This window comes from Bidens hawaiensis, unplaced genomic scaffold (assembly GCF_021521415.1).
Source record: "Bidens hawaiensis isolate Kalapana, Puna unplaced genomic scaffold, B.hawaiensis_p1.1 tig00012097_1, whole genome shotgun sequence".
Lineage (NCBI taxonomy): Eukaryota > Viridiplantae > Streptophyta > Magnoliopsida > Asterales > Asteraceae > Bidens > Bidens hawaiensis.
The window spans coordinates 632798-647585 of NW_027491973.1; the positions used below are offsets into that span (position 1 = coordinate 632798).

Sequence of the window (14788 nt, forward strand, 5' to 3'; positions counted from 1 at the left end):
GGGTAACGTAAGACATAAAATGTAAAATGAATGCAAAAATTTCACTTCATCAGAAAAGTTGAGGGGTAGCGGGTGCTACCCCTGCCATTGTGTTAGGTCCGCCCCTGTATGAGAATAAACATGTTTACACTCGTCTGTTTTTGTATAAATGAATGGTTCATGAGCGTAAACGAACAAACAGTCAAACATAAATAAACAAACTTTATGAGCTAAAACGAGTTAAAAGTAAATGTAAGCAACAATGCATAAAATTTATTAAAACTAAACTAAATTGTAATGCATTAATAAATTTAAATGCATATTAACGAATGCAAACGAACTTAAACAAACACAAACAAACGCGCGTTCACGAAAAAGTCTTGTTCATGTTTGTTCGTTTATTAAATAAACGAACTTCCTACCGCATCGTTCATGAACGATTCACTGAATGCTTGATTCATTACAAGTCTACAAGTAGATGTTACTACCATGCATGCTTCTATTATCAAAGTGCAAAAATTATAAAGGTTTTCACTGGCACAGTCTAACAAGATTATAAAACGATCAATAGATTCATATACAAGAATATGCCAATCTAATGACTAAAAAAATGAACCAATTGACCTTCTGCCTGTGCCTTCAGTTCATAAAGTAGTACTGGGGTAGGGATGGTGATGACGAAGCAGTGTTTGTCGAATTACCGAATCCTGATGATGCTGCAGCAGCAGAGAAGAGAGGATGCGCATGTGGACCTTCAACCGGCCACGCCCAATTCGATGCGGATCCCATACTCTTCTCCATTGCTGTTCCCTAATCACGGCAAAAAAAAAAAAATTCTTTTCAGCTTAATTCACATATGATTTGGAGTTGATACTTACTGCAACATTAAAATAAACATTTTAGATACCTGGTAGACAGGGAAAAAACTGCTCTGGTTTTGATTGATTTGGTGCAGGCTCCCTAACGTTCCATGTGCCTTGATACCGATACCAAGATTTAAATCAAGGGATTGGTTGAAGGCTGTAATTAAAGATAATAATCAGGACTAATACTAGATAAATATTAACTACAATGATTGCAACCGAATAAAAGTTAGCGAGTACCTCCATTTTTGGTCTCAGGACCCAATTGCCCCTCGTATGAGCTGAGTTCAAAGTTAGTGACTGCTTCTCTTCCGTTGCATTTTATAGCAGCCTTATCATAAGCCCTAATCAATTAAAAACAATGGCAAAATTGCACTTAAGTGCAACATGATGGATCATATAAAGTTGGTAAAAAAGATGAAAAACTAGTATGCTAACCTTGCAGCTTCTATTTCGGTGTCAAACAATCCAAGGTAAATGTACCTAGAGCAAAACAATGATAACAATTCAACCACAATTCCTTCATTTTCATCATATCCCAGATTTTTTATAATAAAAACTTTAAACTCTCACTTTTTCCCAAGAAATTGGCCCATTCGAGCCTCCCATCGACCGCATTTATGCAGGGTAACGCCTCTGTATTTTGAGCTTCCTCTAGAGAATCCAGTGCTCTGACGCCGAAGAATATGAACAAATTCTTCCTTTGTCAAGTTCTTTATCTGCACAATTATGTATGAGTTATGATAAATGGATCAAATATTTAAATGGCATGTGCTAGTGCTACTCATTAAATTCTTAAATATCTAAAACATATCCCATTATAACTTTAGTCAAACCTGTTTGAGGTCTTCCTGGTAATCACATATGCTAAAATTAATATCAGCATCGAGCCCTCGAAACTTAATTGCAGCACGATCATACGCCCTATAATAATAGCATCAAATTCATATGGAATGGTTTAACATGTAGGGCCAAATAGGAAACAAAACAAAACAACAAAGATTAAATTATACCTTGCAGCAGCATGTGCAGTGTCAAATCCACCTACAAAATCACTCACAGATAACCAAAGAAGAATAAACAGGTCAGCTACTAGCCAATGAATAGAATCAGATTCAAGTAGATTAAAATAAAACCTATAGAAGAACCCAATGCAATTCTGCATACCTAAATAAACTTGTTTCCCACAATCCCTGCACAAAAAAATGCTTGTCAGTAAGTTAATTCGAAACACAAATTCCAAATCAATAGTTTTTAATACTTTTACAGTTACACAAGAGCATCCGTATTCGTAGTGAGACGTTTCTAAGCAAAAACGCCCCACACTAAAAATGGGAGGTTTTCACCCTTTTTTTGTCCTGGCAGGGACAGGTTGGTCGAAGGACCAATCATAGCTCTTTTTTTTTCTTTTTTCTGTTTAACTAATTTAAATAATATTTAATCATTCCAGTAAGCTTCAACCAATACACATGAAACTAAAAAAACAACCCTAATCAAAACTTTAACTAGTCACTATAAACGTGTAGCACGAGATATATCTCACCAAATATGCGACTCCCATCTTCCGGTCCTCCGGTAAAACGTAACACCGCGATACTGCGAACTCTGCGGCCGCGGTCCTCTCCTACTCTTCCTCACCTTCTGTATATACTGCTGCTGCTGCCTCACGATAAATTCCCTTTCTCTTTCGTTAACATCGAACCGGCCGGTTCGATCAATCTCCGGAAAGAGCTGCTTGGTTACCACATCATCCGGTGACCTAAATTCCTGATCATCATCTAGTTGATTATGCGTACTCGGTTTCAATATATCGAAGGTGTAAAGGAGATCTGGACACGTGTACGAGTGCTCCTCATTGGTGCTCGATACTTCAGCATTTACGACGGAGGAAGTCGAGGTGCCGCCGCTATAATTAATATTATCGTCGGTGTGTTTGGACGTCGTTAAGTCGCTCTGATCAACGCTCACATTAAGGTCCAGCATATTCACTTCAAGTTTAACTTTTCTAACCTGTATGATTTCTACTAAGCTAATCGGATCAATATAAGCATTAAAATACAGCGGAATAAAATGGAATATGAGATGATGCTTGACGGAATCAAGGCCGGCGGTTGTGAGATTCCATTTTTGGAGAGAGAAAGTATTATTTTGTAGAGAGAGAGAGAGAGAGTGGTGAGTGGTGATGGAGAAGAAATAGAAGTAGCAACAGAAGAGAAATAGAGTTATTTATGAAGAGAAGAGAAGAGAAGAGAAGAAGATGGGACGTTAAAAGGAAGCAGACGATCTAACGGTGGGGAGTGTCTTCTACTTCTACTGGGCAATATAATAATAAAATATCAATACTTTATTATTATTTGAATATATTGCTAGTAAAGTTGTTTTTTTAAATTTTAATTATTCAGTTGACATAAAAATGAATAATGGATACCTCTATGTACTCATACTAAAAAGAGGAATAACATATAGTAAGTTGATTTCAAAACTAAGTTTCGTGAGAGCTTCCTTGTTTATGTAAACAAAATGATTATTGATATCAAGTGTTGTAGTAAGGTGGACACCCTTCAAGTGATAGCGGTTTTGGGTTCAAATCCCTCTGTATTAAACAAAGTTTTGTAATTTAGGAATATGCTAAGAATGTGTGAGTTTGTCGTAGAAAAATGATTATTGATGAATAAAGAGTCGCATATTGTAAAAGACGTGTTTTATATCATACGTTCGCAGCATCAAAAAAATGTCTAAAAGATCGCATACTTAAAAGAAAAAAGAAAAAGAAAAGAATTCATTGACGAAGAGAATAGAGATGGTGGATAGTGGATACATTGTCCGGTATTTGATTGATCGGTAGGTTTAGAAATAACCAATGAAGTTAAGACACTTATTTACATGTGCTTAAGACTGTGAAAGGAATCGGGTCAAACATCAAAGTTCAAGTGAAATGATAGTCGTATCCATTGTTGAATTTTAAAAATGCATATAATCTAAATAACAAGTAACGTGTGATTCTTTTTATCAAATAAAAACATTTTGCAATGATATCCTTATAGATAAACCTATATTTTTAACGAATCTTAAGTTTGTAAAAGTTTTCTTTGATTAAATGGAGTTGATTTATATTATTGTAGTTAAAGCATTAGATGTTGCTAAATGTATCATTGTTTTCTTTAGTTTTACCAAACGTACTCCTCCTTAAAATTTTACATTAATATGATTTAGTCCTTTTAAATTTTTCTTTACCATTTTGTTATCTTATTATCATTATTATTTAAAAATAGTTTTTTTATACTTTAAAGAGTTTTTCTTTTCTTTTCTTTTTCATATTATAAGAAAGTTTTTTAGTTATTAAAAATAACCAAAATAATTGTTTATGCCAAAAAAAAAGTTTCTTTAATTAAAAATACTTTTTTTTTCTCTATGTGTTTTAGTACTTTTAGAATTTTAAAAAATAATCAGATAGCTTACCTTTTCTTTTTTTTAATAAAAATCAAAATTTTTTAATCAATAAAAGATATTAAACAACATACGAATTGATCAACAAGTTGATTCTTTTCTCATGTCATGTGACATTTATTTTATGCACCCGAACTTAAAAAAATATTCAAATGATTTTTTTTTGTCCGTGAAAGGCATATGATAAGATAAAAATATACAAAACATTTTATTGTTTTTATTAAGACGTTATATCGTTATTATTTAAATATATTTTATAATGCATGTAATAATAAATATTATTATTATGATAAAGAACAATAAACATAAAAGAGAGAAAATGAAAAAAAGAAAAAATAAAATGTAAGGTTTTTTATTTGATATTTTAAAGAAAGACTTGAAATGACAAAAAAAATATTAAAGTACAGTAGTAATATGCCAAATAAATTGCAAAAAGAATTAAAAGTCTAGATGAGGAAGTATGACAAGTATACAAAGGAGATACGATTCATTCGCCCTTAAACGTTATAGTGATGTTGGAAACACAACTAATTTAGTGGTGGAAAACTATCCTTAATTATATTGAAAATTATATGGGCATATAATTCCTAAACACCTTTATCGTCCTTCTATTTTCGGTCAAAAACATCTACCAAACTCGCATTGGTTAAATGATTACGTTATCTACATTAATCAGAAGTATAGAGAAGAAAGAAACATGTTTTGAATTTAAAACAAAAGTTTACCAATCGTAATCTGAGTTGGCATTGCTATAATTGCAAAATGAATGAAAACGATATTACATTAATCAGTCTTTGAATTAATAATAAAAATATAAATAAAATCCTATCAAACCATAATGAAATGTGTAAAAAATTATTATATTCACGTTTTAATATTTTATTAATTATGAAACTGATTGCTTAGTTATCGCAAATTTTGTAAAGTACTTCTAGACATGAAATCAAATCTTGGTAGATTTAGAAGAAAAGTTTAGGAATAATATGGGTAAAAAAAATTGTTCAAGGATAACTGATACATAAAACGAATAAGTAAAAAGCTTTTTACTGAAAATATACCCCATCAAGAAAGTTGAGGGGTGGTTCAGACTATCCTGTAGGCTGGCCCTCAAGCTATACCATATCCGCCTGTGGTAAAAATAAGCAAATACCTTTGCGCTCAAACTAAATTGGTTTACACATGCTATCATCATGTACATTTTTAGGCAAAAAGATGTTTCGAATTGATCTGTAATAGGGCAAGTTCTATACATTTAAAGAGTAAAATGCCAGTGAGCTTTAGCTCAAGTATCATTGAATGAGAAGTGAATATTTGGGTGGTGGCCGTAGGCTCTCAAGTCGAATCCAATTTCAACAGGGTTTTTCTGTAACGGGTATTCAGACGGCAAGTTTTTCCTAAAGTGAAAATAATGAGCTTGATTTACCTAAACTCTCTGCGATCACAAACGTACGGGTCGCAAGTATGCTACAAAAATGCATCATTTAACTTTTGAATATCATATTTGATATTTTATTTAGAGAGATGATAAATTAAAAACAATATAAATATGCACACGCTTGTTTATAGAATTATTTTTTTGGATGAAAGCTTATACTATTTAAATGTGGCACGATGCATAGAGACGGATTCATGAATTTTTGTTACGGGGGCACAAAATGGAGCGGGTTAAAAATGGGTTGAGTCAGAGAATAGGATCTGCCCAATCATTATGGAGGCCCAAAACAAAATGAACATTTGGGGCCCTTTAATGATTTTCGTTAAGAAACTATATATATCTGTTGACACTTATGAAGACATCACTAATTCATTAAATAAGTAAATGATTAAACCACCAATTCACTAATTGCCTGAGAACTAGCAGCGGCAAGAACACCATTCCTCATGGCTCCGGCAGTCGGCGACAGTGGCCAATCGGCAATCGATGTGAGGCAGACGATTTAGAGGCGGGAGAAATGTCTAGGAAGTGGAAACAAACCATTAAAGATTGGTTTAGGTCAGTGACAAAACCTCAGCTTTTAAACTGAAGGGTCATTATACAAGAAAATATAACTAATTCGCTTCAAAACCGTAATCTTTATTTTACTAAATTAAAAGCTATAAAAAATGTTTGTTTGAGCTAGGGATGAGATTGGGATGGTACCGGTACCGATCCCGAAATTCGGAAATTGTTGGTACCGGTACCGGTATTTCGTGAAAAATTCGGGAAATACCGGTACCGTATCGGTACCAGTACCGTACCGATACCGAAAACTCAAAACTTGGTACCGATTCGGTACTGAAACGATGTTACATAAGGTTTTCGCGGGTTTTCATAACTCAAGTGGGTTTTCATTTTAACCTTACCCTAAAGGTTAGTTCACATATTTATGATGATTTTTAATATTATATTTTCTTATTCTTAACAATTTAGAAAAAAAGTCTAGCTCAAACTAGGGATGAGTGTTTTCGGTACGGGTACCGATTGGTAACGGTACCGGTACCGAACTTGGTACCGATTCGGTACTGACATTTTCGAACTTGTTATAAGATCAAGTTGGTTACCGACATGCCAAGTATGTTTAGAAACTAACACAAAATTTGTAGCCGAACTAAACCGTTGACACAGACCATTTTCAGTGATCCAAATCAAACAAAACACTGTTTGTTCATTTATGATATAACCAATGAACAATGAATTTAGTTGTTCGTGAACCAACTTGATCTTATAACAAGTTCGAACCGATAAGGTCGTATACTCGCTTAACGAACGTTAAGGTTCTTCACAATAGAACTACATACTTGGTTAAGTCTATTTTGATTTTATTGAGTTATCTCATAACATTTATTATTTTGGGAAGTTAACTGTGAGCTTGGTCAATTATCAAGTCTCGAACCGACAAACCCGAACAATCGTTTAAACCTCGTTTTGGTATTCTTATAACCAAAGGTTTTGCAATATCGCATTTTAACCCACATTATTACTTAACATAGGTTGAGTAAAAAAAAAAGAAAAAAACTAATGAATAGAATACCGAGACCCGGTTTTGAGTAAACTTATTTTACAAAACTCGTTTTTTTTAATTTCTCAAATATTTACATTTTAAATCCTAAACTTTATTTATTTACTTTATTTGTCATGTATTTTATTTTAAACCCTTCCAAGACTACCTACTAACACGTGACCCGTTTAATATAGGTCTTGCTCGTTAAACCGATCTCTCCGATTATTCACGACACTATCTTTCAAGTTACTTGTTAATGTGAGTACTTTTTCATCCCCCGTTTTCCATCTTTCGTTTTGGGGGTGGCATTGCATACTTATTCAAATTCAAATGATTTATACTTGAGTCTTAAACCACAACACGTATTGTATATGTTTACTTAAATAAATGCTCGATTTGGTGTTATATGTTTTACATGATAATGTGCAAATTCTTGAATGCTAAGGCGGGTAGCCTCTTGAATGCTAAGGCGGGTAGCCTCATCAAAGTATGATCATACGTTAATTCCGAGTATATATGGTATCCCCATATAGAAAGGTGTCGTCAATGTATTCTTATTGACGATTTCATTATTGTCGTCAATGTATTCTTATTGACGGTTCATCAATGTATTCTTATTGACGGTTTCATTTATCTAAATTGTTGCTATTATTTATTGTTTTCATATACTAGTTGTGGATTTCATACTATATACTTATTGTCCAAAACTATGAAAATTGCTCACCGACCTTCGTGTTGACAAACTCTATTTTATGCAATGTTACAGGTTTGATATTATCTTGATTGGATTACTTGAAGAAACTTATTATCTTGGCTTTAGGATATTAGAAAATAAAGAACAAGTTATTTGTTTATCTATTTATTTGGCATTTTGTATGAACAATTGTTGTGTTATTTATGATGATATGGATTTAAATGAGTTGTTTAAATATTCTAACTTTATAGTGTCATTGTGCAATGAGCAATCATGTCGCGCCTCGACGTTTCCGCCTTCATTGGTCGGGGTGTGACAACCCGTGCAGGCTAGGTATTAGCTTTTCTTACAAGCGCCATTAATTATAGTTAAAAATTAAAGATAAAATCTTTAAATACGTTAAATAATTCGTCACCCAACAACTTTTATTTCATTCGTCATGTATTTATAAGGCATTGAACTACTATAATTTTATAAAGGTTATATTTCAAAAGCTGAGTTAACACGAGTCAAAACATCTACATTAACAATATTATTTTTATAGCAATTATATTTCAAAACCTTAGATAACTTATATGGGTGTCAACCAAAATGGATTGCATGACCACATCTAAAAAACCGTTATCCAAAAACGCTCATGTTGTTCGTAGGTTGTTATGTATGGAACAAAATATTTACTTTTAAATTATGTGTTTCTATTTTGTAACCAGCTTGGATGCTATTTTTAATATTTTGTAATTTTAAAGTAACCTAAAAATAAAAATAAAAAAAAATAAAAAATAAAAAAAACTTACGAGTCAAACAGACTCTATACGAGCCGTACAGCCGTATACGGCTCGTATAGGGGCTATACGATACAAATAAATAAAAATTGACACTTCCTGACCGAAAATGACTTGACTCTACACCTATAGGAGGTGCATAGACCCTATACGACTCGTATAGGCTCTCCTGGTGTTTGAATAACCTCCCCGGTGTATGTATAACCCAAGCCTTGTTTAAATCTGTATGCTAAGATTAGACTAGTTATTAGAAAGGATTAAAAACCTTTAATGGACAAAAATAAACACACAGACATTAAACTAAACAAAGATAAACAAATGTAAACAACACATTATCAAATGTTCACGAACGCAGTTGAAAGAACACGGCATTTGTTCTTGTTCGCTTATTTAGTTAATCAAACAATATTCCTCGTTCATGTTCGTTTATTTATTAAACGAACTTCCCGCCTAACAATACAATAACAGTTTGCCGAACGTTTATTTCATTTACGAACCTAATCAATCATACAAATTGAGCAACAAGGATGGTACAAAAACCACACCAAGACTCTCTTTCCTTTGACTTTTATTTATAGCTTAAAAATGCATTCAAAGAACTTAATATAAAAGAGCCTTTTCTTTTCTAATCTATTATCAGCTTTAAAAAGATGAAATGAAAGAGCTTTAAACTGAAAACCGAAAGTAACCTTTTAACTTATTAAAACACAAAATAAGTCGACATGTTAAAAACACGTTACGCGAATTCGATCAGCTCCTTGACCCGACTTTGAATGTCGGACTATGTTTACAGATTTTTCTTTCTTATAAGATCTGAACTTGACACCTTTTGTTTGAATATCAAAGGCTTCAACCAGTTGATGGATCAACTCTTTTATGCTAAACATATAATTTAAGTGCATTAATGCATCATCATATCTGTGAATAATATCATATATTTTCTCTAAAAGTAAAAGACACTTTTGTGTGCACTCTTCTTTTAACCGTCATTGGAAGATCCTAACGTCTACCAGCAAGCATTGAAATTTGAATAAAAGCAATAGACCAAACACATCACTATTATAGTTCCAAGCAATGATGCATATACCAAAATTTGTTCTGCAACATTTTGTTAGGCATTACCACTTTCCCTATTTTACTTTTAGTGACACCACTCTCATAGTCTCATTACAATTTACTAGCGAAATTAAAATATTAAAAAAAAAAAAAACCAAAGAAAAATCACAAGATCTTCTTCAAGAAATTCACCCGGTATCCGGCTACAATATACAACCCAAACTGTATGACCACCTTCACATTTGATATTCGGTTTCAATACCCAATGGGACTTTTTTTGGATATTTGATCCTCACATACTCGCACATGTTCCAAACTCCCTTCGTACGGTTGCCACCATGCATAGAGCTCACGAGAAGTTCACATGCTTCTCGTTTATAGTTCTGATAAATAAAAAACGTGTATGAGTGTCACATGAGGAAATGGTTCAGAACAGAATGTATATTGATAATAATCTATAGCTAAATTGGGTCGATCAAAGGAAAAGACATATTACATAATAATTACGAGGGCGCCCCTATAGCTCAACACAATATTCTCATTGCTCTGATCGTTCGCAAACACTCCCTGCAGACACTCCTAAAGTTTTGGAACCGATATCATACGAAGACAAGATCTTTTTCTGCATCCATCAAAATCATCTAGAAGTCAACACTAACAAAATCACTAATATTTACAGACTTCATGGCTGTTATGACTTGTGATGAAAAATCTAGTGAGACGCTTCACTCTACTACATACAAAATATATTATCAAACACGAATATGTTACAGGTCATGGAAAGGATATAACTACCATTGGCTCAAAGTCGGGACTGGACAAGTTGACCGTAAGATTTCTCATTAGTAACAATACCTGCACAGTCAAATAAAATAAATTTAGGATTTCATTAACATTAACAAATCGACATTAATAAATCCGAACTGACTCACTGTTTCGAAGTTTATAGGATCCATCTCCTTTAATTTCTGCACATGCCCTTTACTTTCCGGATCAAAAACGCTTCCAATGAAGCTATAAACTTCAGAGAAATCAGGTATGCCTAAAAAACAGTATTCAATAATATAGTATTAAGATCGATAATTTACAGAATCAAGTAATGTGCACATGTATATAACAATTACAAGATTACCATGAAGGACAGAACCTTGTTCAACTTGTTTTGACAGTTCAGAACTCGGGATTTCTCTACTCGAGCTCCCTATGCCACTGCTACTGATGTTATTAATCTTTACCACGCCTCTTGATCCAGCATCAGCTGAGAAATGGAATGTGATTTAATATTAACTGTCTAAAAAATATTATATCATACGCATAACTGCGTAACTGCATAACAATATATATCTGAGATACGGTAGATTTCAAACATGCCTTCAACCCCATGTAGATCATATTCATCTTGTGATGTCATAATTCCACCAGATGGACTTATAAGCTGGGAAGTGTCATCCCATGGAGAATATCCGGGTGCGAGTACACTCACTGAAGAAGGATAACACATGGATGTTTGAAGTGGCAATACAACTGCAAAAACAATATGTTTTTATAAAAATTATTAACACAAACTTAAAAATTTAACTAGTTTGGAGTATATTTTATATACAACCATTTTTGGGTGCTTTTTGTGGATAAGGATGTGTAGCCTTGCGTTTAGGACGAGGTGGTGGGACGTGTGCGATTGATCCATTTTTTTGTACCTTCAGAAAGTATTTCTGCGCGTGACTTCGTATCTGCAAATAGAATTACCCCCTTCAATAAAAAAATTAAAAAAATATTTCATTAGTTTGTTAAGCTCAAATGCAGTTAAAGAGTCAATTGACGCCCTTTATTGAATTATTACTAATAAACAAAATTAAAACGGTGAACCCACCAGAGACCAAACTATATACAACAAGCAGCATTCCAACCAAAAAATTAACATACAGTAAAATAAGTCCAATAAAATAAAACGTGATTCTATGGCGCGTAGAAAGCAATACATTGAATAATTTAGAGAAAAGGGTGAATTACACTAAAGGAGCTTTGCAACAAGCTAAGAAGTATCCAAAACGGAGCTAAGGTGAATAAGATATTAACGTGTCATACGTAGGTGGATAGACAAACCTTGATTGAGTTTATAACTAATAGCCAAATGCTTGTATTTTACTCCAACACCGACCCACGCGCAAGGGTGCAAAATTGGGGGTGAAAGACTTAGTAAATTCGAAGGAATACGTACATGACCGCTACCTTACAACCTGCAGACACGGGGCACAAAATATTTTCCAACGGCGAAATCTATTTTAAGGGAACCATTGATTATATTTTGTAATATCTATCTAGACTTAGTTTTATTCTATAACGAAATTTATTCTCTAACATAACCAAAAAGTAAAAACCTTATAAACATGGTGAGTTATTAATATGGGACAGCAGATCCTATCTAATATTAAAAACTAGGATTTGTTGAAGTACAAGAAATTTATGCACCTGAATTACTGTCTTTGAACCAACGAAGTCTTCAATTTTCTTCCAGTCACGATCAAACCTGCAAGAAATAAAGAGGCAGGATGTAATATTAATATAAATATTAATATTAACTAAGTGTTGACTGGCATATATATGTATGTATAAAAGCAAATAATAAATTACTAACAGTTGAAGTGCTTCAAGGAACTTGTCGTGTTCTTCTTCAGTCCAGCTTTCTCTGGACTTTGTAATAGTGTAAGGCTTCCGTACCTTCTTCCCAGAGGTATCCGCCATTGATGAAGATGATGAATGTGTGGAGTTTTTGTTGCTACTGTTCATTCTGAATGCATACAGAGATGATGGTAGTAGTGGTTTAGGAGTTTCGTGGGTCTATGTGTTGTCTTGTGTTGTGTGGCTGACCTTCAACTGATCGCCCACTTGTTGTGAACACTTGAAAAACATGTTTCAGTTTTTGTTTTCAGGACCTTATACTTTCATATGATTGACAAACTTACAACAAATATCGATCATGTCTAGAGTTATAAAAGACATGTCGAAACAGCTGCGTATTTACTTTGGCTAATGGATAATGTTTTATTTTATTAACGTCGGATAAAAAGCATTTCGTGCATGCATAATCCCTCATGTTTCATGTTTTCTTTACTTATCGGTTATTACAACAGATTATACGTTTAATTAGCTGACAAAAACAATCATCCGATGAGACGACTCGTTTTTTTCCCTTTTAATTGTAATTTCATAACAAAACACGTATTAAAATTGGTACGTAAAGTCAGTATAATAAACTATTAACACGTTAAGTTATTCGATATTTATTATTATTTTTAAATATTAATTATAAATAATTGAAAGAACATACCAATCATACCTGCCTAACATCTCAAACCACCATGAGACCAACACTCTATTTTATGATTCATTCATAGTTTTATCAAGTGTAAAGTATCAAATTAGCTTCTTTTTTTTTCCTTTCAAAAAGTAGGTTTTAGTTTTGTATGATTAAGCTTTCTTTAATCTAAATTAGGATGTGAATTTTTCATATGTGGCTTTGGGTTCAACAGAGACGCACTTAGGTCATTTTCGGTTTAGCAAAATTCGTTAGATTTAAGTACGGGTTCCATAGTTAATTTGTTTAAGTTAAAATTTGTTAAAAGCATAATTTGAATTAGTTGATTGTTTAATGCCAAAACTTAAAAATTAAAATAGAAATGAGTGTTAGATAATTGTTTAAATCAAATGTGTTATACGTTTACGAGTGTAAATTTACAATCAATCTAAGAGTAGTAATACTCAAAAAGACAAAAAAAAATAAATGAAAAAATCAGGTTAAACATGTCATGTTCATATTATCTTATATCATATTCTAGTTCGTGTACATTTTACGACTTCTATATTATAATTTTGATAAGCTATTGTGTAAACACACTATTGTGTTTAGCATAAACCATGTTTTATTTTCTCTAAAACCATAAATATATCTTTGACTCTACATCTTATATCACCAATCAGTTTAAAACTTTAAATGCAAATCGATACAAAGATGAGGGAATATTTTATATTTACTATAAACCGTGAGGGGATGTTTGACCATATCGGGCTCCCAATAAAATGTTAATTCAGTGTTTAATATTTAAATGTTTAAAGTGGGGCCCATCACTTGCAACGTGTGAGTCTGTCCTACCACGAGTTTAGAGGACGGGGACCACGTGGCAAAGTCCAAAGTGTCCACAGCTGTTGGATCGTCTGGATCTGACGGTTTTTGTAATCTTGTGGCGGATGATCGTTGATTAGGAGACACACATGGTACTCTTTAATGGGATTTGGACACGTGGCTGTATAGTATCCACGAAACATGGGAAGTTACGACAGCTTAGCAGCCGCATGTAAATGGATGCACGCAAAGAAAAATGTTTTGAGGCTTTTTGTATTTCATTGACTTAAAGGTTCAAAATAAAAATAAAGTCTTAAAACATTTTATTTTAAAATCTGACACGTAATAATGTTCTTAGTTTTTCTACTACCTATCTTCATTATTAATTTATTTAATAAATTATATATTATGTTTGAATGGTTAACGAATTCTACAAATGAGTTACTGACTAAATTTATCATATTGGAATAAACTCGTTTTCCGATCTAGGGAAAACCCTCACTCTGATCTAGGGAAAACCGTCATCTAAGGCCAACGTCCGTGAGCACTCGTCTTCCGATCCAAGTAATAAAAGCCATCTACTTGTCTAGTCTTCCATCATTACCTAGCTAGTGCAGCCAAATCTAAATAATTGCAACAAAAATCAAATATGAGTTACATGAAACATCAACTCTTTTTCTTATCTCTTTACCACATGCTCATTCAGATATAAATTATATTTTTAGACAAACGGAACATTAAATTAACATTTACGTGAGCGGCTTTTTCCCCCTTTTTTATTAGATGTACTCAATACGTTAATCTTTGGATAAAACTGCAAGTTTATGCTTCTTATCACTCATCATTTTGTCATTTACTTTTATTAT

General features: G+C 33.0%; 1 protein-coding gene and 1 pseudogene across 1 annotated transcript; both read right to left on the minus strand.

Annotated features, from left to right (window-relative positions):
* Positions 1 to 419: 419 nt before the first annotated feature.
* On the minus strand, positions 420 to 2825 carry LOC143539966 (APETALA2-like protein 3). Its single transcript, XM_077033143.1, has 9 exons — positions 2386 to 2825; positions 2010 to 2035; positions 1856 to 1886; positions 1679 to 1766; positions 1416 to 1561; positions 1281 to 1325; positions 1083 to 1186; positions 887 to 999; positions 420 to 789 (listed from the first exon to the last, which is right to left on the minus strand). The coding sequence occupies exons 1-9, from the start codon at positions 2823 to 2825 to the stop codon at positions 619 to 621; spliced, it is 1164 nt and encodes a 387-aa protein (XP_076889258.1). The 3' UTR covers positions 420 to 618.
* Positions 2826 to 10277: 7452 nt separating this feature from the next.
* Positions 10278 to 12601, minus strand: LOC143539967 (protein REVEILLE 8-like; annotated as a pseudogene).
* Between the last annotated feature and the right edge of the window lie 2187 nt (positions 12602 to 14788).

What these genes read in the sequence shown, in the direction of transcription:
- LOC143539966 (XM_077033143.1), bottom strand. Translation starts at nt 2,825, where the DNA reads ATGCTGGACCTTAATGTGAGCGTTGATCAGAGCGACTTAACGACGTCC. An exon ending in ACTGCACATGCTGCTGCAAG is followed by an intron (nt 1,767 to 1,855) that starts GTATAATTTAAT and finishes CTATTATTATAG; the next exon opens with GGCGTATGATCGTGCTGCAA. An exon ending in GTTTTTTCCCTGTCTACCAG is followed by an intron (nt 790 to 886) that starts GTATCTAAAATG and finishes TGCCGTGATTAG; the next exon opens with GGAACAGCAATGGAGAAGAG.